The sequence below is a fragment of the Zonotrichia albicollis genome, chromosome 9 (assembly GCF_047830755.1).
Source record: "Zonotrichia albicollis isolate bZonAlb1 chromosome 9, bZonAlb1.hap1, whole genome shotgun sequence".
Classification (NCBI taxonomy): Eukaryota; Metazoa; Chordata; class Aves; order Passeriformes; family Passerellidae; genus Zonotrichia; species Zonotrichia albicollis.
Window position 1 is genome coordinate 20,546,830 of NC_133827.1, and position 23,757 is coordinate 20,570,586.

Here is a 23,757-nt window from a genome sequence, read left to right on the forward strand (position 1 = left end):
TTCTTAATGATTTCTCTGCATCAGCTGAGTCTAGGCATAACAACTGCAGGTATTAATTTGAATATTTTGCTATAAAAATAGTTGCTAATTTTGCTACTCTGCTGTTGGGGCAGATAACAAATTTCTGTCTTGGATGAGTATGTGTGCTTCTGCCACATCTTTTTATGAACAGAGGATTAAAAAACCCTTTTAAAATCTTGAATATTGTGAAGAAAGCACTGTAGGTATGATGTTCTAGGCCATTTATTCTGCAGTGTGGATGTATAATTGTTTAGTCTCTTCTTGTACAGAATAGATGAGGTGTGTAAATAACCTTGAGGTGCCCAGAACATGAGAGCTCTGCACAGTCTCCACCTCTGGATGCAGGTTAGGGTATGGCCACTGGTGATGAATGGATTTTAATGTTAAAATATGCAGCAAAATAAAAAGTTCTTTCATCCTGGAGTTTCTACTGAGGTATAAAATCTCCTCTTGCTGAGAGAAATGGAAAAATGATCTTTGAATACAGTTGTTAACTGTAGGAAAACATTGCTTTCAGCTGTTTTTTGGGATTTTTTTAACCTTCTTACACTTCTCACCATATAAAGGCACACTTTTTCACATGACCACACATGATAGCACTGTCATCCTGCCCCCTGCTACCCCTTCCAGACTTCAATTGTGTCATTATAGAAAATTGAGACAGTTTTGCCTTTATTTGGCCCAGAAACTGGAATGGCAGACAGCATTGTTTTGTCAGAAGATGGGCCTGAGTAACATTAAAGGGGCAGAGAGGGGAAGTGAACATTGCTGGGGTCATGAAATAAAGATGCCCTAAATTCTCTTGGTATTTGCAGCTTCCCTGCAAATGTTGCAAGAGTTCTGGGTAGTTTTGGTAATCATTTATCAGATGAAGGTTGTGAAAAGTAAATCTTTGTAACATGTTACTACTCTTTATAATTGCCAGATTTTACTGAAAAGGTTTAGGTGTCTTGTCAGGATTGAATTTGCAACTCTGTGTCTCAGATACTCACCTGTGTTTAGTATATTAAAATGTGTGTTTCTGTTCCATAGTGTGAATGAGGAGAAGGAAACTGTTGCTAGATTATCTGAACTTTGTTTTCTTAGTCAGAATTTCAGGTGGCTGTGCCTGAAGCAAAGACAATTTGCTGCGTTTCCTATTTCAGTTTTGCCCTACAAATTCCCACAGTCCTTCTAATCCTTTTCCATTCTGCTGGTAATAATTCCTCTGAAGAATTTTTTGGAGAATTTCTTATCACTCTTCCTTCTCTCTTGTCTGTCCCTGTCCATCCCTTGTGTGCCTCACAGTAGGGACTTGAGGGCTGGCTCTCCAGGAGCAGCTGGAAATGAGCAGGGAGAGCCTGTGGGTGTGCAGGAGCTGCAGGATTCCTGGCTGCTCTCAGAACAGCCCAGAGAGCACAAACAGAAATTCTCCTCTCAAGCAAGGGCAGCTGCTCATTGAATGATCACACAGGTCCTGCTGGGGCTTTTTTATTCACTACGTTTTGATATTTAGCGTTAGCAAGGATGCTAATGCTAAATATCAAAATATTTCCTTTTAAATTACTTTCCCTAAGTCAGGTTTTTAGTATATCATGATATATTTATATGTTTTAAACATCAGTCCTAAAGTTTGGTTTCCTGACAAAGCAGCAGCTCCAAGGTAAGGCAGCATCAGTAATCACTTCAGCATGAAAACCAAGCTGGGAGTCTTCAGCTAGGTAAGATAAACTGCTTTTATCATAGGGACTCCCAATGAAAGACAGGTTTTAGACAAGTTTGGGTTGTGATGGTTTAGACAAGTTTGGGTTGTGATGGTTTAGACAAGTTTGGGTTGTGATGGTTTAGACAAGTTTGGGTTGTGATGGTTTAGACAAGTTTGGGTTATGATGGTTTAGACAAGTTTGGGTTATGATGGTTTAGACAAGTTTGGGTTATAATACACCTCTTTATAAATACTAAACAGCACTTGAAATAAAGGGATATGTGGGAAGTTTAGAGGGAGGAAAAATGTTCCATTTAAAAAAAATATTGTGAGTTTACCATTACCAAGGTGTTCAGTTGGTAACAGTAAAATCATGGCAGCAAACCAAATCCTGTCTGTCTTCTAGCTGAGGTGCAATCTGTGCTTGCTTCCATGTTTTGAAGTACAGCTCAAGAAATTTAAGCTCACAGAAGTTGCTTCTGTGAGGTGCAGAAAGGCAAAGACTCCAGGCTGCTGCACTCATGAAAGGAGTTTTCTGTGCTGTGGCCAGAGAGGTAAAGCAGGAGCTGTCTGAGTCCTGTGAAATTAAGTATTTGAGGGTTTATTATCATGTATGTAAGCACATGATCTCCTGTAAATATGTCTGCTCTGGAACGAGTCAAGGGTTCAGCTTGAGCATAAAAAAAGGAACATTTGTGATTTGATTTAGAGGTGTTTGTTGAGTAGTAGAAATCCAAAATTTGAAGGAAGTGTTTAAGGAAGGTATCAGAGTGTGTCAGTTCCTGCAGCTAAGCAGGCTCAGCTGTTGGAGCTTCTCTGTACCAGAGCTCCAGACTGGCTGGGTGAAGGTGCTCTCCTTTGGGATTTTAGGCAGCTCCATTTGATGTAAATTTGCTTTCCTGTCTCAGAAATTCTTGAGCATTGTGTGTTTCTATGTGAAACTTAAAGCTGTATGCCCTTTTTGTCTATTAAATATCAGCACCTTTTCCTGCAGGGAATAAACCATTTAAATCCAAACCTGCATCAGCATCATCCCATTTTGCCATGTTGCATGTTCTGGCCTTTTACATTTGTAGAGTGTCTGAATATTTTCGGGTTCTGTTGAAAATCCAAAGCTTTGAACTTGGTGATGAATCTGGGCACTGTGAAGGTACCAAACTGAAGTTAAAGGGGAAAAAAATGCTGCTGCATTTCAGGGTTTTGGAGATTTTGGACTGTGCATACAACAAAAAGCCTTGGAATATTTCCAAATAAAAACAGATCTGTGAGCCTTTTGCACAGAGTAGTTTATTATGACTTAGACAATTATTAATTGAAGTATATTTCTGCAATTTTAATGAAAAGAGATTTTTTTTTTGTTTTTTTGCATTTTCTGTTGGAACACAATGACCGGAATGGAGAAAGCTGCTTAATTCTTTGCCTTGATTTGCATGGTCAGAATTGAAAGCCCATTTCTAGGAAAGTTTGCCTCACAAATAGAACACAATAGAGGGTGGTTGCAGATGTGTGTTGGGAGCAGAGCAGTAGAGGCCAGGGAAAAAGGATTTGCTGCAGAGAACAGAGATGTTGCATAATAACAGTGTTGTATAACACAGGGCAGTGTTTCTGCCTTCACTTTGTTGATTTGCTGGATTAGGAACCTCCAGCACCTGGAGATAATTAAGGAATCTCTCAAACTTTAAAATTAATTCTGGTTTTAAGTTTAAACTTCCTGTACTCACATCTGCATGCCTTGTAGAAAATCTTTTGAGATATGCATATAAAAGTGCACAAAAATGCACGCTGCAGTGCCTTTACATAATCCAAAATGGGAATAATATTTGAAATATTCAGAGGTCAAGAACCTTGCACAGTTTTTTTTTTTACTGTTACAGGTCTGCTTTTAACTAAAAGGTTGTGCAACTTTGTACTTCCATTATTGAATCTAGTTTTTAACTAATTTTATAATCCTGCTTAATCCACCAATTCTCTCTCATAATCAGTGGGAAAGATACCAAAATATCCTAATGAAGCAGCTTAATCTGTCTCACATCTGTTCTGAAATAAAAATAATACACAACCCACATATAATAAGAAAAGTACTCGGAATTACTTGAGATTTTTGATTATTTTGTCTCAGAAAGATGTAGAATTCTCAGCCATGGAGTAAATAATCTGGTTTTGTGAATCTGAAGTGTTTTTCCCATGCAGTAGGAAACTGAAACACAAAGCAGTTTGGGGAATTGGTCAGATTAATCTGTTTTCACTGCATCTGCACTTTGGCAGAGTGGGGTTGTTTTCATGTTTTTGTCAGTGTTTTCTGAGTGGATTTACCTTGTGCAGTGAAGGAAATGTGAGATTCATCTTTTCTGTAGAAATTGATGGCATCTGAATGGAGCAAACCCACATCTCATCTGCTGGGAGAGATAAATTCATTGACAGACATGCAAATTTTGGCTCAGGAAAATGTGATAGAAGTTTGCTGGTGCTGCTTTTACAGTGGCTTTGGAAATGGGATTTTGTGATATTTTGCAGGTTTTTAGCACACCTGCAGCTCTTGCTCCATTCCTATCAGTGAGGAAAGCAAGGGAGATGTAGAAACCATGACTGAAAACAAACCTTTGCTCAGGTTCATTTTCTGTTTAAAAGAGAAATCATTTTTGTCCTATTTCATTTAGTTTAAAATAATTGGAAGACAGTTTATTTAAATGGTTTGGAGAAAAAACATTCGAATGTTTGGGGTTTTTTTTTTCCTGTATAACCCCCTCCCTGGAAATTTTATTATTTCAAGAACTTGTCTGCCACTTTTCTCAGTCTTTACCCAGGATGGCTTGCTCTGTTTCTGTGTAATAGAGAGATGATGTGTGTGTACATGCATGTTTCTTTTTTTTTAAATATAATTTCTTTTTTTTTTAAACATGGTTGCTGAAGATGGCAAAAATTTGTAAATTTATGTCTGGAATATATCTTTTCACATAATTCTTTTGCACTGGGAAGAGGCAGGATTCCCAGGAAAGGAAGGAGGCTGCATGAGGAGGCCAAGAAAAGCTTTCCTTAGGAAGGGGAAGCCATGGAGGATCCATTGCTGGTGTCCAGAGCAAAAATTCCCATTTTCCCAAAGTGACTCCTGTCAGTTCTCACTGTTTGTTACACTGGAAAAATGGTTTTTTAGAGTCGGTGTGTACTTTATAGCAGAACTAATACACATTTAAAGAAGTATTCTATAGATACACTCAGGAAATGAGAGCACTCCTTTTCAAAAGTGCTTTTTTAGAGTCTGTGTGTAGCCTCAAATAGAACTAATACACATTTAAAGAAGTTTTCTATAGGAAATGGGAGCTCTCCTTTCCTTTGCTGCTGTGCCCATTTCAGGCAGTGCCTTTTAAGCCTCAATTTTGGGTTTGCAGTGATTGCTGCTTGCACTCTGCCCCATAACCTCCTTTGCTCCCATTTGGAAACACACTTTTCTTTTGGCATATTCAGTTTATAACTCACTGCATTCCACCCAAGTGTCTTCACTTCCAATTAAAAATACCTATTAAATAGGCAAGGATGTTTTATTTACCAATTAACTGCATTTTATTAATGGTGAGCTTTATTTTTTGCATAAACCATATGAAATATGTCAAATTATACATAAATAATTTGGTTTTTTTTCCTTATAGTATTGAGCTACCTGTAAGTAGTGCTGTATTTAATATAAACCATGGCTCTTTTTCTCCAAGCTTCACTAGTTTGGTGGGTTTAGTTTGATTTGTTGAAGTCGTGTGAAATGCTTTGGTTGCAATCTGTCAATTTTCAAAACTTAGTACAAGGTTCACTTTTCTATAAAAGGAGCAATCATATCCAAATAAGATGCAGTAATAATGCTGCTGTGTTAAATGGCAGTGTTACCTTTGCAGCCTTATTTGGGTGCATTCATTCAGTGGTAACCATTTTCTGTCATTGACTAATACCAGATGTGACTTTTTGCTTATTTTACAAAACAAAACCAGCCCAAATCCATCTGCCTTTCCTCCATGTTGCTCTGGGTGTAAGATTTTTGGGAGTTTTTTCACTTTTAATTCAGTTCTCCCTCTGATTGCTTGATGGCATTAATAGGCCTGGCATCCTTATGGCACCACAGGGAGAAATGAGGGGTTTGCTCTGTATCCCCAAATTCATTTCTATCTCACAATGTGTGAGGCTTTGGAAGGGCTGTTCATGGGGACAAGAAGAGGAAAACTGATAAGGATGCATGGAAAAATGGAATACAGAAATAAACCTAGTTCACATTATGATAAGGGTGTAATGAATTAGAAGAACAAGAACTGGTTGGTGACATTACTGTCCAGAAACAATAAAATGAGAAGTGACTTATGCCAGATATTGGAAACAAATCTTGTTGCTTCTAATTGTGTGAATTAAGGAAAATATGGTTTCTTCCATTTAAACTCCTGTTGATGGACTCTAAAATAAAGCAAATTTTGGTACTTTGCTGAAAATAGGAAATAAGATATTACTACACTGGATTGGGCCATGTCCTCTAATATTTGTTTGCATATTTCTGCTCACACTGCCAGTACAAAAGGAGCTTTAGCTAATAGACATGCTGAATTCTGTCATGATAAAAAAGATCTTAAGGAGAGCCTGCTGAGGCTTTGGTTTGTCCCAACAAACCAAATGGATACTGATAACCATTAAATAGGTATATTTTTCTTCTCAAATAGGAGACTTTGGGAAAAAAATGCTCTGGTTTCATGTGAGAATTGTGAGCCAAAACCATTTCTTTCTAAAGCTTCACTCGGTGTGTGTATGCCCTAATGTGTGTGTGTGCACATTTTTTATATATCTATTCATAGATTATATACTGGCCATATGCACACATGATGGGATAAGGGTATTATGTGGATAAAACATAATATTTGCAGCAATTATTAGAAGGAAATAGTCCTGAGCAGCTGGATAAACAGTACTTTGCTCAGAGTTTGTAAATGCAGGTAGAAGGCTTTTTGTGATAGGAGGTAGTGATTTCAAAAGTTGAAGAAACAGAATAGAAATGAATTTTTCTGATCCTGTCTCATATCCCTTATGTTGTTGCAGTTGGGATGTTTTGTCAGAACCATGAGTGTGGAAGGATCTGTAGGCATGAAGAGTTGCAGTTAACCCTTTTATGCCCTTGGTCCTACTTTTTGCTGCTATGGATTGCACCTCAAGTGGAGATTGTTTATCCTGATTTAAGCTAAATGCTGGTTGCACTCACCTGAAACTATTGCAGTCTAAATTGACCCATCTCACACCTAATGCTGTATTTACCAGTGACAGTAATGCAGAAAATTAAATTTCTTCAGATTTTTATTCCCTGGAACATGAAAATCAAGTATTAACTTGCTGCTTTGCAGTGTTTCCCTAAAAAGGGATGTGATGTTTTCTTGCAAATGATAGCTGATCTTCTGTTTTTTGTGTTTGGAAGCCCCCCAGTGTAAATCCTTATCCACATTCTTGGTGTCAGTTCTTGTCATTTATTTTTGCATTGCCCATTAGAGAGAGTATAGATGAGGTTTTGAAAAATTATCTTTTTCTCTCTGGTTTAGAGCGCTTATTGGTATAAGGGAGTGTCAAACTTCAGACTTGAGAAATAGTACTGGAAATTTCATCTGGGTTCCTGGGGCTTTTTGTGTTTTTTTTTTTTTTTTTTTGATTGTTTGTTGGTTTATTTCCTCTGATTATTGAATAACTACATTTAGGAGGGTTAATGGACTTGTAAGTTTAATGCCAGCTTGTTGGAAGAAGCCACTTCCTCTTTTTCAATATAAACCCCTAATAACAAAATTTTACCTTTGATATTAAACACTTGAAACCTTCTTTCCAACAGTTTGAGATCTCCTGCCAAGTAACAGAATTTGAGATGGGTTATGGGGGTCCTGAAGTCATTCCTGTGTGAGGAAGTTTGGGTACCTTGTTTCAGGCATCCTGAATATTGTCCTGGCTGTGTTCCAGTGGGGGCCTGGGGACAGTCAGGACTCACCTGAGGTCTGGTTTGAGACCTCCTGGATGCCTGGAATGGGGCAACTTCCAGGCAAATGAGCCTTCAGATGAAGATTTGTGTTTTGAAAGCTGTTTTCTGTCTCCCCCCCTTCATTCCAGTTACCAGCTTGGTTTAGTAAGATGCTACAGCTGCCCAAGGTGTTAAATTTCCTTCCCTCCCTCCTGGAAATGAGCTGGTTTATTCTCTGGAATAGAGAACAGCTGTGATTGGTGTGGGAGCTGTGCAGTGAGGAGGTGGCTGCTGGAGCTCTCAGAGCTGGCTGTCACACTGTGTTCCATGGAAAGGACAGTGTAAGGCTGAGTTTGCAGAGCTGCCCCTGCTCTGTGCCTGCAAACTGCCTGAGACTTCCAGGACAGCCTGCTCCTAGTGGTTACAAAGAACCTCTTGGAAAAAAAAATCAAACTCTCTGCTGCTTTAAACAGTCTCTTATATCCAGCATTTCTATCTTAGCTTTATTTTGCTACTTTAAAAGGGAAATGTTTTAAACTACTGAGATCAATAAAAGCTAAATAAAATGTTTTAATTGGCAGTGAAACAACTTTTCAGCTCATTCAAATTGAGGACACAAGTATTTAGAGTGTGTAAGAAAGTACATCCATGAATTTACAAGCAGATTATGTAGTCTTTTTTAAAGAAATCTGCCATTTCGTTTTTTCTATTACATGCAGTAATGAACATTTAACAGTAATTTCTAAAGTTAGGGGAGATGCTGCAGTGGGATTTATATCATGCTGTGTGGGAAATGAATTTGTAGAGAAGTCTTGCTTCCAGCAATGCCTGTGTTATAAATGATCAGCCAGAAATCCAAGTTAATAAATGCAAAAGATTTTATTTCCATGACCAAAATCCGGTCCTGAAAACCCACAGCCAAGGAGAGAGCGTCGGGCTGGGGTCAGCACTGGGTGAACCTGGATGTGACCTGTGTCACATCAGAGCCCCCTCTGTCACCAATGCTGTTTCCAGCAGAGCTGTTCCATACAGATTTTTATGCTGAGGCAGAGGTGCCCCCATTTCCTTTGTAACCCACATTTGTATGAGGGTTTATTTCCCTGTGCAGGCAGAGGTGCCCCCATTTCCTTTGTAACCCCACATGTGTGTGAGGGTTTATTTCCCTGTGCAGGGCTGCACCGTCGCCGTTTGCTGCACAGTGGCAGGCGCTGATCGTGTCAGGGGAAGTCCTATATTCAGATGTATCTCTCTGGTTACTTCTGTTATCTGGATTGATGGTATCTATCAAGGATGGTCACCCTTGGGTGTTCCCTTATGGCTCTGGAGGAAGCCCATCTCCACTCTGGCCGTGTTCTTTCATTGGTAACCAGAGCTTTGTTCTGCTGCTGCCTTCAGGAGTTTTGTAAATCCGCAGTAGTTATCTGTGGAATTACATCCTGCTCGTGGTCAGGGGCTTGCTGGATTTTATCATTTTCATAGTGTGAAAAACACTAAACACTTGTTTTTTTTAAAATTTTTAAAATTTAATAGTAATAAAATGGTTATAAAATAGTAATACAATTAGAGTAATAATAATTTGGACCATTTGAATTAGGACAACAGAAACAGAGTTACAGACAGTCCGGGAACCTTTTTCTGGGCAGCACAAGCCTGAAACAGGACCCACGTTAACAGAGGATTAACCCTTAAAAACAATAACCTGTTGCATATTCATATACTTCATCCATGATGCACAAATTCCATTCAAATACAGGATTCTGTGTGGTCATTGTCAGCTTCTTCCTCTGAATCCTAACAGCACAGGAAGAAGTTTGTTTCTTCTGATAAGAGGGCAATAAATTCTTTTTCTCAGAAAGATTCAGGTGTCCTGTGGCTGCTATTTCGCTGCATGTCCCCTCTTTAAAAAAGTATCCTACATAGCATAGTTTCTGTCACAGACATGTTTTATGAAAAATCCTTTCCTTAGGATTTTTTCTCCTGAGAAGCTGAGAGCCCTCAGGAACAAAATGTAAACAATGGTTATCTGGTGCTGTGGAATGCAACAGGTGCATCTGTGATTGGTCTTGTGTGGTTGTTTCTAATTAATGGCTAATCACAATCTGGCTATTCAGACTGTCAGTCACAAGCCTTTGTTATCATTCTTTCTTTTTCTATTCTTAGCTAGCCTTGTGATGAAATCCTATCTTCTATTCTTTTAGTATAGTTTTAATGTAATATTTATCATAAAATAATAAATCAAGCCTTCAGAAACATGGAGTCAGCATTCTTGTTTCTTCCCTCATCATGGGAGCCCTGTGAACACCACCACAATTGGCCTGTTGCATTCCACAGCAGCAGATAATCATTGTTTTCATTTTGTTCCTGAGGCCTTTCAGCTTCTCAGGAGGAAAAAAATCCGAAGGAAAGAATTTTACATGAAAAGATGTCTGTGACAGTAGTTAACGAAAAGGACAGGTGATCACAACAACAAACAGAACTCCACCCTGGCAGCAAACAGCCCAACCTGTGAACTCTGCAACTTTTTTTAGAAAAGAGGCAGCTCTTCTACTCATACCAACACATTCTCCCCTTAAGCACGAATGCTTTGCTAACACACATTACACCTGTCCCTGTGCAGCCTTGCAGCAGGACGCAGCCATGGCCACGGAGATCGGCTCCCCGCCGCGCTTCTTCCACATGCCGCGCTTCCAGCACCAGGCGCCGCGGCAGCTCTTCTACAAGCGGCCCGACTTCGCGCAGCAGCAGGCCATGCAGCAGCTCACCTTCGACGGCAAACGCATGAGGAAAGCTGTCAACAGGAAGACCATCGACTACAACCCTTCTGTCATCAAGTATTTGGAGGTCAGTAAAGGCATTTTTGGATTTTGGTTAGAAATCTTTTCCTGATGTTTGAGATGATGCTTTCCGGTTTCCACCGATGAATGTGGAATACTGGCAGAGCTACTGCTATTGGAATATGAATCCCAATATAACCAGTTAGATTGTGCCTGGGCCAGTCTGACCCTCGCTGCTGAGCCAAAGGCGGCAGCTGTGGTGCTTCACCCCAGAGACACCTTTAGCTTGCTGATGGTTTCAGCTGGGCACCAAACAAGTCCAGGCTTGTTAGGAACTCCGTTACCCCAGGAAGAGGCTTCAGGCGAAGGTGAAGAGAAAAAAGGAGGGATTCTGCCGGAGGGTTACATGCAGTGGTTTATTCCATGGTTACAGAGGTCTGAATCTTGGGAAGACCTCCAACAGAATCCTGAGCACATGGCTGGACTCACCTTTTAAGCTCAGGGGGTGGGGAGGGGAGGGGACAGGTGAGCCACCAACCAGGTGGGGGGGGTGGGGTCTTGAGGGGCGAGGGACACCCAGACAGGCCAATGACCCCCAGGCCTGAGGGGCATCCTTTGAATTTGACCAACCACACGATGCTTTGCTGGAATGTTAAGCCTGATTGACAGGACTCACTCAGCAAGGGGTGAGGGGGAAGGGGAATGGGTATTGCCACACCTGGGAGGTGACCTGGAAATCTAAAACAGAACATTACAACACACTGCTGCGTTTTTAACCAAAATTCCAAATGCTTGTAAATTTGATATACTGTGAATAAAAAGGGGAGGTTGAACATTGGCAATAAAACTACATGTGTTGTGTATTTTGTCTTGAAATTCCAAGTTGGTGCGCAGTTGAGTATCTTGTGTAATGTTCTGGCTTTTTGTTATAGCAGCTTTCTTGAGCTAGGACTAATAAGCTCTTGGGGGTCTATAAAACACTCAAGATAGCTCAGCTACTCTTGGAGGCCTAAAAATTAGCAGGATGGCTTCTGTTGCAGTGTTGGAAACAAAAAAGTTTAATAAAAGGCAAAATAACAAACAGAGAAACACCAAGCTAGGTGCCGGAGGTTCTTGCTCTTGGTAAAACACCTTACATAAGAGATCAGTTTCTTTGTTCACTTCTTTTTCTAGTAAATTGCCCAGGTGGGACTTTTTGGCTTCTGTCCAATTAGCTATCCTTAAGTTTGAGGTGAAGCCCCCTAGGCCTATGTTTGTATTTTCCTGTTTTTACCTAATCATGGAGAGAAACTTCTGGGCTTCTTTCCTTTTTCAGGGTACGAAGGGTAGTTTTGTCACTCCATCAATAAGGGGCACGCTCCTTTAGCTTTTAATATAAAACTTCTATACATATTTCTATTTTATAAATAATGTAGTCGTTCTTGTTTTTGTTTTGAAATAGAAATTTCCCAAAATGGAAGATGAACCATTGCTCCTTCCCCTCCAAAATCAGGCCACTAGAAATGTTTTCTCATCATTTTACTAAATAGCTCTTCAGTAGAGTCTGTAGCACAAAGCTAAAATAAGTAATTCTAAATTCAATGAGAAGTGCTTTTGAAAAGGTTTGGTTTGGCAACTCACAAAATTTAAGTAATTGAAGGTGTTATCCCTTGGTCTTCTACGTTTTGGCCTTTTGAAGGTGTTGTCTTTATGCTGGCTCTGCAGAAGGTCCTGTTGTAACTCGTGCTGCTCTGTGGATTTCATGGGGAGCTCATCAGCACAGCTGCTAATGGTGTCAATTCTTGTCCTGAATATATATATATGTAAATTGTTGTCTTGAATATAAAGCTTTTATACTGGGCAGCAGAGTACCACAATAATGTTCCTTGTTACATAGTGTTGCTACTTTCCTGGAGTTGTTTCAATCTGATGAAATTAGCACTTTAAACATTCCTGACTCCTTTTCTTACAGAATATAAACTCCACGTGTTCCTTTTCCTGAGTCCAAAATCTTAACACAGTTCATTCTAAAATCCTTGGGGCACTTCAGAATTTCCCAATCAGGATCTCCATGTGTTTATTTTCTGTTATTTAACAAGGAGATGCTCTGTTATGAACTAGGAGTTGTTTTCTCCTTTCCAGAATAGAGTGTGGCAGAGAGACCAGCGAGATATGCGAGCCATCCAGCCCGATGCAGGATATTACAATGATGTAAGTAGAATTTTCCTGTTCACTGATAAAGTTGTGCAAATAAAATTTGTCCAGAAGATAGGAAAGATTCTGCCTGTCAGCTGAGGTTATTTTTGTATCTGCAAAAAGCCTTAAAGCTGTGAAGGGTATCTTCACTCTACATTTTGTTCTGTTGGAATTCATGTCTATGAAGGGATCTTAAGGTTGGACAAGCTTTTAATTCTTGTGCATAAGAACTTTCATCATGCCCTGAGGTTACAAAGCTGCTCTTGAAGATGCTGTTTCTGGATGTTTGTGTTTTTAAATCATGCAGACTTTGAAACCCTTCTACCAACTTACTTCTGGTAATATCCCTGCAAATTACAGCCTTGCTTTTCCAAAAATGGGTGTTTAGAATGTGTTCTTTTCTTGAAGGTTCTGATTTAAATGTCATCAAGAAAAAAATGTTTTCTTTCTTCTCTTACAGTTGGTCCCTCCTATAGGAATGCTGAACAACCCTATGAATGCTGTGACAACAAAATTTGTTCGGACATCTACTAATAAAGTAAAATGCCCAGTGTTTGTTGTCAGGGTGAGTACAGTGTTGGAATTACTTTGTTGTGTTGTCTTAATTTAAATTAGACTGATTCTTAACAAGATGACAGTTAAAGCATCTTTAAATAAAAATAGCATGTGCAGTGTATGGACTACTTCTGTGTCCAGTCTTTCTATGGAGAGCTTTAGGAAAATAAATGGTGAAGTCTGAGTACACAAGAGTTCTTACTTTGAGTTTGGGGTGCAATTCCTGCCTTCCTTATGACATTTCAGAGACCTGACATGTCTTGATTCAAAAGAAAGGAAATTTGGTCTCTGTGCTGTTGGGGTCTCAAAGCAGCTTTTTACAACTTTTCCATGATGTCACAAGTATTGTTTAGTATGGATATTATGTGCTAGAAATGCATTGGTGCCAATAAGCTGTTTCATCTTTACAACTAGAGTTTTTCATTGTTTTTTACAGTGGGCATTGTCCTGTTGTTACTAAAGTCAAAAGTCCTCTGGCACAGTTCTGCATTTTTGCCTTCTCACATCCTCTAGAAAGTCATTAAGTAGCTTCCATTTCCACAGAGTGCCTGAAGAAGCTCATGATTTATTTGGAGAATTGTAAAGAAATATTTGAATGTTATATTGCACAGTTTAGTTAAATGTTTCTTTTGCAGTGGACTCCTGAGGGGAGACGCTTGGTCACTGGTGCATCTAGTGGGGAGTTCACTTTATGGAATGGACTGACTTTCAATTTTGAAACAATATTGCAGGTAAAGTAATCAGTCAAGATTTCTTTGTATTTCCTTGAGGTGTTGGAGCATGTTTTAGGAACACATCTTCACCCTGTTCATCATGGGTCTGTGGTCTGAGTGCTGATGGGAGCCTTAGAGGTCTTCTGTCCTGTTGTGATCCCGTGTCAGGCCATGGCTACAGGCAATTCACTTAATGCTTCTCATTCCACTCCATCTTCTGTATTAACTGTTCTCCAGAATGTACTATGAGTATTTGTAATAATAAAGAAACACTTTGGAAGCAAAGTGCAAATACTCTTATTATTTAGAAGGCCATTGTGTACAGAGTAAGGGATTTTCCCCCCCAACATCTTGAATGTAATTAGATCATCATTGTTCTCGTTTCCTCATTGCAGCTGTTAAGTCAGAACTGTAGTAACTTCAGTGTTTGTGTGGATCAGAGAGTTTGGAATGTGTTTGCTAGAAGTTCTGTTTCTGAATTTGCAGGCTCACGACAGCCCTGTAAGGGCTATGACTTGGTCACACAATGATATGTGGATGCTGACAGCAGACCACGGGGGATATGTGAAATACTGGCAGTCCAACATGAACAACGTCAAGATGTTCCAGGCACATAAGGAGGCGATTAGAGAGGCCAGGTTTATACACAATATACCATTTTCTGTAGTACCTATTGCCATGATTAGACTGTTCTCTAAGTGTATTCTGGGTGCAGAAATGCATGGGTTCTGTCAGATTCTGGGAGACTTCCTGCACCACATAAACACAGTATTTCCTTTTGTTTCCACATTCTCACCGTTTTGCTGGCACCTTTCTGAATTAGTATTGTCCCAGTATCCGCCTCTGCAATATGTTAGAGATGTATTTGTCTGCCGCATTTTGCACTGGTATTCTTTTCATTTTTATATGGTGACGATGTGTATCAGTTATTCCTTTTTATACGCACTGTGTAAGACGACAATTTCATTCCAAATAAAGAATTCAGTCTTTAATAATCTTAACTGAATAAAATATAAAGCCTTCAGAAATAAAACACCTGCATAGTTCTCACAAAATAATAAAACACTAAATAAAGTGAAGAACTGCTTGGCTTGGTGAAGCCAAGACTTCCAGTAATACTAAATACCCACGCAGACTGCCACATACAGAAGTCTAATGTTAATACTGAATGGGTTCTTCAAGCTTGAAACTGTAAGAAAGCCATTGAAAAGAAGATTGTAGGATATTCTCTTGGTTCAGTGTTGATGCCTCAGTTGTGCAAATGTCTATATAAAAATCAAATCCAAAGTGATACTTATCAGTAAGATGTAAATGAAGGGTGTTTCTAGAGCGAACCTGCATATAATTTTTAGTAAATGTTTTTAAAGTGAGCCTGAAGAGAAGCTGCAGATCCCAAATGGTGCTAAAACAGTGTTTCTTTGGGTTGAGGTGCTGGCCCATGGTGATAAGGGTTCACTGCCACAAACTCACTTTCCACTAAAGTCACCATTTTTCTTGGTAGGGTGCAGCATTTTCTGCCAGAGTTTGGTTATGAGAACTGCTTACTTTGGATTCAGTTACTGTCTTGACTATCATGGCCATGCACTGAATTTCTCTACTGCTTTAGGCCCTTTCTTGATCATAAAGATCTAGGATTTCACAAGGGCTCCTTGTGGTCTTTCACTGCACCAGAAAGAAAGTTGAGTGCCTGTCAGTTGTTGGTGTCCTGGCCTTATTCACATGGTTAAATAACTCCTTGCTTTTCCAGTGACTTTCATCAATCAATGTTAACTGCTGAACCTGGAAGCTGCTTACGTGTCTGTAGGATTCTTTTCATGTTGTTGGTGGGGTGTAATAAGAGGGAATGTTTCCAAATTGCTCTTATAAGTGTTTATTTTGTATAGGTTTTTTTCCCCCCAACAGTTAAACCAAGTAGCATTTTCCTGTAACCAGCTTTCCCTTATGTTTTGCTTCTCTGCTGCAAAGCACCTGTGGCTGAAGAGGAGTTTTTTCCTAAGAACTGTTCTCCTGTGCTTCTATGCAGTGTCACTTTCTTGTGGTATGACCAGACATGAAAATCTAGGCTGACAGTTACCAAACCATATTGATGTTGCTTCTCATCCTGCAGAGAAGGCACTACTGTGTGCAGTCACAGATAGGAAGGTGCTAAGAATAAATGACAGATTTTTTTCCTCATTTGACAGGGGACTGCAATGCAATAATAATCCTATGCTGAATTCATGTCTTGTGGTGAAGTGCCCTTTGGCAGGCACTGTATTCACTTAGAAGTGCCTTTGTTCAAATGCCTCCTTCAGTGTATAACACATTACAGTATAATTTTGCCCTGTCTGAGAAGCATAGATAATCTGTTAAATGCTGACTTCTTTCCCCTGCTGTGTGTCTTCATGTAACAGTTTCTCACCCACGGATAATAAATTTGCTACATGCTCTGACGACGGCACTGTTAGAATCTGGGACTTTCTACGTTGCCATGAGGAGAGAATTCTTCGAGGTATGTGTACCAAAAGTACTGATTGGGGTATTTCAAGAGGGGGAAAACTTTTTTTTTTTTAAACTAGATGTTCACAATACAGAAGTATCAGCTTGTCTACAATTTTTTTCTTAATGCTCCAAACAAGTTTTTGTTTGGCTGCTGCTGTAGGTATTTTATATTCAGAGAGGCTGCAGTTCACAAGGGCATTACACTGGTTACTCTCCACTTGAGCTCTAAACAATGGAGGTGGATAGAAGGACGTTTTTACTGCTCCTAATTAGGTAGAAACAGCTGTTTCTGGATCAGGAATACATTTATCTTTCTCCAAAGCTTAATCTTTGTGGCTGCTCTTATTTCAGAACATGCATCTTCATGCACAGGATTCCATTCTTTTTAGGGGCATAACTTTCATTCTGATTTCTTCAGAGGCAAGGTGGTTATTTCTCATTCCTTAAGAGGAAGAGAATATTTAAGTAGAGAAAACCGGTACATTTTAATCACATCATTTATAGCACAGGCAAATAATCCTAGGTATGGTTAAAGTTTCTGTCCAACATCTGTGTACACTAAATTCTGGTGGCTTTCTTAGGCCATTCTCCTTCTCTTTCTGCAATCCTAATGAGCAGTAATAGTAGCTTCTGAGAGATGTTCCTTTTTTGCAGGGATGTCCAAAATACATCACTTAATAAGAATATATTAAAAGACTGTTATGAGACTGAGGACTGTAGATTTGCAGATAAACTGCAAAGAAGGTAGGGAATAAAAACATGGGCTTTCAGTTCCAGGTGTGTGAGCTTGTTCAGTGCTTTCCTAAATTAAGGATTTTTTTTTTTTCCTAAATCATGCCTCCAACTTAGACCTGCATTCCATATTTTATGAAGTAGAGCTCTCCCTGTTTCATGTGACTCTTAAGGTCTCTTGATTTACAAGCAGGTTACTTTTAAACACCACTACTTTGCAAAGACATTGAGCTTCAGCATTATTTCAGTGGTGATATTTTAACAGCATGTGTCCATAGACATTATGATAGGTGTGTAGTTTGCAGGACCTGGCAAACAAATTTCTAGGTTATATTTCTAGGTTATAGATATATTTCTAGATTCTTCCTGTTACTCTAGAAGGCCTCAAACAGATTAGGGACTGTTCTGCGTGATGCTTTACAGAGAAATCTTTCTGCCCTAAACATATCCTGTGCCCTCCTCCAGGTATGTACTAACCATGTGGAGGAAATAGGGATTGCCTCCATGCAGAATTGTCAAGGTTATAAAAATCCCTCCACTTCTGTGTTCTTTCAGTGTTCTGTGTAAAGTAGAAGAAGAGAATTTAATTTAGGCTGTAGAGAGCAGAACTTGCACTACATTTTCTTTGTTTTCTTGTGTATGTTAACATTTGATTGTGAGTAGACCTCAGATAGAATTATCCTATACTTTCTTAGTTTATACATCTCAATATCCAATTTTTAGTTTGCACATAATTCTATAAAGAATACATTTGCTTCTGCTTATATCATCTAACCACAATACACTTCACTACTCATATAAGTTGGAAGTGGTTTGGAAACTTTACCATCTTTAGATAAAATTGAGCAGGGGAGATTATTCCTTGTTTCTACTGTTAGATAAGGAAAAAAATCACCAAACCTCAACCTAAACTCAAAAAGAAAAACAGCAAAAACATCTCCCCCACCACAGCAAAATAATACCCAAACCCCTGATTGTTGGGAGGATGTCTCTGCAGGTATACAGGTTTGATTTGGCTTTAGTCTCTAGGACTGGTTTTAAATATGCTCAGAAGAGTTATTTGGAAGAGCTGCTGGGTAACATCATTTTCTTGGTAGAAAATATGAGCTTTCACTCTTTTATTTGGAGATCAGTGCTTATGGATTTAGGGTATTGATCTTCAGCTTTTGCTTCTCCATGTGCTTTCTGCTTTTACATGGTTACAAGTGTGACCTGTAATACTTTGCTGAGTGCAGCCTTCCAGTTGTGCAACTGCTCATGCCATTGCCATGCAGTCAGAGATCTGTAAGTTAAATTTTTGGTGCCACTATGCCAAAGGGATTTTATGTACATTGCTTGGATCAAATACAATGCTGGGAAATTAATTTTATTCCCTGCTTTCACACATCATACAGCTATTCTGGATAATATTGGTGCTGTGAAGTTAAAGGAGTTCTACAGTGTCCTTTAGGTCCAGAGTTTCACTTCACATGTTAAGGTGTTTTTCAAGTTGTCACACAGAATTATAAAACTCAAATATAACTATCAATTTACAGTAAGATGTATTAATTAAAAAGATCAGCACTCACAGGGATATGTCAATATGTTGCTGCTCAGAGTGATCTTTCAACAACAAGGAACATATTTTAAAAAACAGATTTGAAGACTCTAATGGTAAGGAATGCTTTTAAAGCAATTCTGTAGAGTGCATTAAAGTTACTGGGATAAGCTTTGCTGATATAAAAAAGACAGAATTCCACAGACTTATTGCAGGTGCTTTTGCTTGCACTAGAGCAAATGAATATTCCTGTTGTTTATTGAAATGGTTTCCTTAGAAGTGGCCTGAAGCAGCAATTCTAGACTTCCCTTCTGAAGAGTATTGGAAAAACAATGGAAGTGGTAAATTACATAAGATGAGTTGTTGAGGTTTCCCTGCAGTTCTTTCAGCTGTCTGGAATGGGCTCTGCATTTTCCCAGTAGTTTACCCTGTGAATTCATGGGCTGCATGAGATACACGTATTAACTGTGTCCACTTCCCTTTAATTCCTCAAAGTGAAGGTGAGCAGGGCAGGGTTCTTCATGGGTTGTGCCAGAGTCTTCTGAGTCTCATTTCTTCAATCCAAATCCCTCTTTGCTGGCCAGTTTTTCACTGCTTAATGTTGCTTTGGCTGTTGTTTGTACCACCACAGCTTTCCAGGGCACAGCAGGGGGAGTTTGGGCATTTTGTTAGCAGAACATGCAGATTTATCAGGCTCCTTTTTAATACCCTAAAGAATTAAATAGGATTAAATTCTTCTTTTCTTGGAGAACCATCTTTAAATAATTCAAATTATCTTGGAAGAACTTGTAGGTGGAGGAAATAGCTTTGAGTGTCATTGCTTCCCCACAGCCCAGGCACTCCTTTTTCTCTTGAGGTAGAGATGTGGTCCTGATTTTGCACCACTTGCTTTTACCTCTGAATTTCTGTCATTTCAGCATCTTGATGATGGTAGTGAGTGCAGTTAATAAAATACATAGGTAGGAGCTTTAGTGATGTTAAAAAAATGTTCTTTTAAAAATAAGACATGGAAAACAGGCTATAGTGTAGCAACACTTTATTTTCATGACAATAATCTGTTCCTCTGAATGGCATTTCCAATAAAACTATCTCAGATCTTTTGTCTAAACTGTTGCTATGATGTTAATGCTGGGAACATTTCTGTAAGAATATACACATGGATGGCTTTTAATAATGCTAAAAATATCTAGTGAATAGCTAAAAACAGTACAACATTCATGTCCCTTTATTTATATGAGAAATTAATGCTATTGCTGATTTTTACTGGGGGCAGTGACATTCTGGGTAGTGTGTCTGTGCTGATGTATCCCTGGGAATATTTTTGGGTAGGCCATTAATAAGCACATGATTCCTTAATTATTCCCAGCATAACATTGTGGGTTAGGAGGCTACAAACAGATTTTGGATTTCTCAGTTCCCTTCTCCTTCCTCTCACAGAATCCAGTAGAAATGAGTTCTTGGGAAGACTGTAATGTTTTCATTCTGAAGTGTAGATGAGCTCTGTATTCCCAGGATTTCAGAGTTAGCTGCCTTAAATAGTTCTTTTGGGGAGGATGACTCCACCCAGCCCCGAAGGATGGTGTAACCCATGCTTTGTAAAATACTTTATAGTTCAGTTCTTCTATTTTCTGTCTCTAAAATAGGGTGATGCATTAAACAGTCTTTCAGCCAGTGTGGTAGTCTTGATAAAAGATTTGTCTTAGCCTAATTCAAACAATTAAAGGCAATCAAGATTTTATTGCATTCTGCCTGGATTTGAAATATGCAGTTTGTAGCAACATCTAATTTTTAATACTATCACCTACAAAATAACCCATAAGTTTGTGCCTACAGAAGTCACAGCAATTGTAAATAGACTTTTCATCTGCTCACGGGTTCTGCCAAAGTGTTTCCACCTCTGTTCATACTGAAATAACTGAGGGATTTGTTCCTTCCTTCTCTTCCATTTCTCAGTCTTTATTAACAAATAATGTACCATGAATCCCCTTAAGCTGTTTGTATCTATTGTATGGTTTGTATTCTCTGCACCTCCTGCCTGAAAGTGAAGGATCTCTTCAGAGTCTTTTTCCTCAGTCAAATAGCAAATCCTGAACTTAATTTATACATGAGTTCCATGGGTAAAAGGAATCTGAGGAGCAGAGCTACATCTTCAGCTTGGTCTCTCACTTTTAAACATGCATTATTATCCAGCTCGTAGCCTTGAAGCAAGTAACTTCTAAAACTGTTTCCTTTTCTTGGACTATAATTGAACTCTGCATTGGGTGATTTTAAAGAAAAAAACCCCAACACTTCTGTTTCCAACTTATATGAGGTTTTTCTTTTTTCCCCTTGTCTCAACAAAGAGAGAAAACTCAGGAAATTCCAGAAAAGCATGTATGTCAATACCATGTTTCTTGTAAGGAGACCTATTTTTTAAATCTTCTGGGGTTTTTTGTGGGGATTGCTTCTTTAGGCTGTTGGGATTTCAGGTATATTTGAAACATCTTCTAGCCTAGGTGCATCCCTGCATGAAAGTTTGCATTGGGAAGGTTTTTACTCAGAAGCTCAGGATGAGACCTGGCTGATAGTGACACCAACCATATCAATCTAGAGAAGGCAAGTCCTTGAATTTTTGACCTTAAAAAAGATGATCTGTTTTGGAATGCTGGTATTGGACCAGCTCACCTCTTTGTTGGTGAGTTTTTTGTTTGCCAGCTGGTGCTGCAGGTCTCTGATCTTCATCACTCTTGCCAAAGCTGAGCTGGGGCTGGGGGAGAGAGGTGTTGCAGCTAAATCAGTTGAGGAGCAGCAAATAGCTGTGCTTTCCATGTGCATTGGGCACAAGAAATGTTAAGGAATTTGTGTTAATAGTGAATTGTGAGAGGTTTTTCCCTACACACATGGGATCACTTGCACAATCTGTGATTTAGAGCCCTGCTGTTCTGCTGCTCATGTTATGTCAGTGATCCTGCTGCTGCTCCTTTGGTTCTTTGTGTATGCTGGGCTCCTTACAGTCTCATGCACTTTCCTCCTCTCATTAGGAAGTGTCTTTACCTTTGTGAGATGAAAAGTCACAAATATTGTACACAATTTCTTGCTTCACAGCAGGAAGGTATCACACAAGAAACGTTTCCCTAGCATCTTTCTCTACACTTTGTTCAGAGTTAAGCAGCACCAGGGACATGGATTGGGAATACTCATAGCCTTTCCAGAGCTTGTGGCTAATCTCAGTCTCTGCTGCTTGTTAGGATGGTGGTTATCACCTACATTACATTGCAAGAATCCCATTTCTTGCTTGAGGCTACTAAAAAGTGTTCAGGTGTTACCTGGTAACTCAGTGTTCTTCCTGATAATGACTTTCAGGATTAAAGTGCATTGGTTTTCTCTGCATAGTTTATTATAGGTAGGCTTCATTGAAATATCCACTTCTCTTTGTGTTAGAAGTAAAAATCCTTCTGAGAGCTGAGAAACTACCCTGCTGTATTGACTTACATTGGCTTTCTATTTGTGAAGTGTTCTGGGTTGAACCACTGGGTTGAGGTGATTTACAGAAACTACCATTAAATGATAGTGATAAAGTGATAGCTTCAGGCTTTTACTCTGCTTCCTAAAACAATTCCAGGAGAATTAGAGAATATTGAAGACTGCTCTTGGAGCTGGTTGCACCTGATATGCCTAAAAACTGCAGTTCATTATTTTGTGAGTAGTGTACAGCATACTGTGTCTTAGAGTTCTGATTCTTACCTAGAACCAGGGTTTTGAAAAATCCTGAAAAATAATAGGAAATACATAGAATTCTCTAGGAACAGGTAAAGGAGATCACAAGACATGAATCACAGCCCTATGCTATAAAGAAAGCTTTTCATGAGACAAGAATGAAGAGATACTGTGCAAGAAAGAGATTATTTCAGATGCAACTTTGAAATATTTTCATCCCTTAAAATTGTCCCGAAGCTGAAAATTTTTCAGTCACTTATATTGAGCCCAAGGGCAAATTTTACATCAATATTTGTAACCCTTCTGTACTGTAAAGCTTGGAGGAATAATGAGAAACCTCAGAGAAACCAGGGCAGCCAGCTCTCAGTGCTGCTGAAATACAGGATGGTTCCATAAGAACTTCTCTGCATTGTTAAGATTTCTTGCCTCTAGTTCCTTTTGTGTCTGCTGATTGCAAGGGGCAGATAAATACTGAACTAGGCAAAACTATTTTTTACAGATTGTTAGTTATAAATACTTGAGGGATTAGAACTTAATTTCCATTAGTTGTGACTTCACATGGAATTAAAAATAATTGTGCCCAATAATCTGTGTAGGGCTCAGGACCCACCTGCAGTGAGAGCTTTGTCATTCAGCCCTACACATGATTGTGAAGGAAGAAAAACACCATCTAAGGAGATCACATTGATATTAATGATAAAATCCTAAATTACAGAGACATTTGAATGCTGATGTTAAGGTGTTACCAGTCTTCCTTTCTCAGCACAAGTGTGGTTGTTGAAAAGGAGGCAGGCTGGGTGCCATTGAGGATGGTGGCCTCTGGGGTATCTGCTCACCAGTATCTGTCATAGCAAAAGTTCTCAGCAAAAACAATTGTGCAATTAGCCTTAAGCCAGTTATATTAGTAACTCATCTCTGATAGAGTCTTACATGGATGAATACTCAAAATTGGGGTCTTCATTAATTAGATTTTTACTGGACTCTTTTTCTGACATACTGTTTCCTCAGAGAGCACAGACAAAATGAAGCTCTTTTAAAGTAAGTGGTGGAAGTCTTCAGAAAATAGAAAAACACAGTTCCTTGCTGAAAATTATCCATGTCAGTCCTTAGAAACTTCACCTTGCAGGCTTTGTCATGCCACTTCCATGAGTTAAACAAAACTCTTTATTTAACTTCTATCTTTTTATATCCTCCAGTTACTGCACTAAAAGCTTTTGTGCATTTAGGTAAGCATAAACCTTGTAAAGCCTTTGATATTTTCTTTCTATCATTTCTATTCTACATCCTTAAATTATTTCCTGTTATTTTTACATTTAGCTCTGACTGCTATTCCAGATTTAGTAGTGAGACACTTGGCATCAAGTTTTAGAATTTGAATGGTACCATAATCTCATATTTGAGATTACATGTTGCTAGGGACAGCCAGACCCTGG

General features: G+C 39.0%; 1 protein-coding gene across 9 annotated transcripts in view; it reads left to right on the plus strand.

The window, feature by feature from the left end:
- Positions 1–23,757, plus strand: part of WDR33 (WD repeat domain 33) — a 69,552-nt gene that overhangs the window by 6,170 nt on the left and 39,625 nt on the right. For all 9 annotated transcript variants that reach the window (XM_074546828.1, XM_074546820.1, XM_074546821.1 and 6 more), the window contains exons 2-7: positions 10,279–10,502; positions 12,557–12,625; positions 13,071–13,175; positions 13,801–13,896; positions 14,365–14,516; positions 16,272–16,369. In XM_074546828.1, the coding sequence (XP_074402929.1) occupies positions 10,299–10,502; positions 12,557–12,625; positions 13,071–13,175; positions 13,801–13,896; positions 14,365–14,516; positions 16,272–16,369 (724 nt within the window). In that variant the 5' untranslated portion in view covers positions 10,279–10,298. The remainder of the gene's footprint in view (positions 1–10,278; positions 10,503–12,556; positions 12,626–13,070; positions 13,176–13,800; positions 13,897–14,364; positions 14,517–16,271; positions 16,370–23,757) is intronic.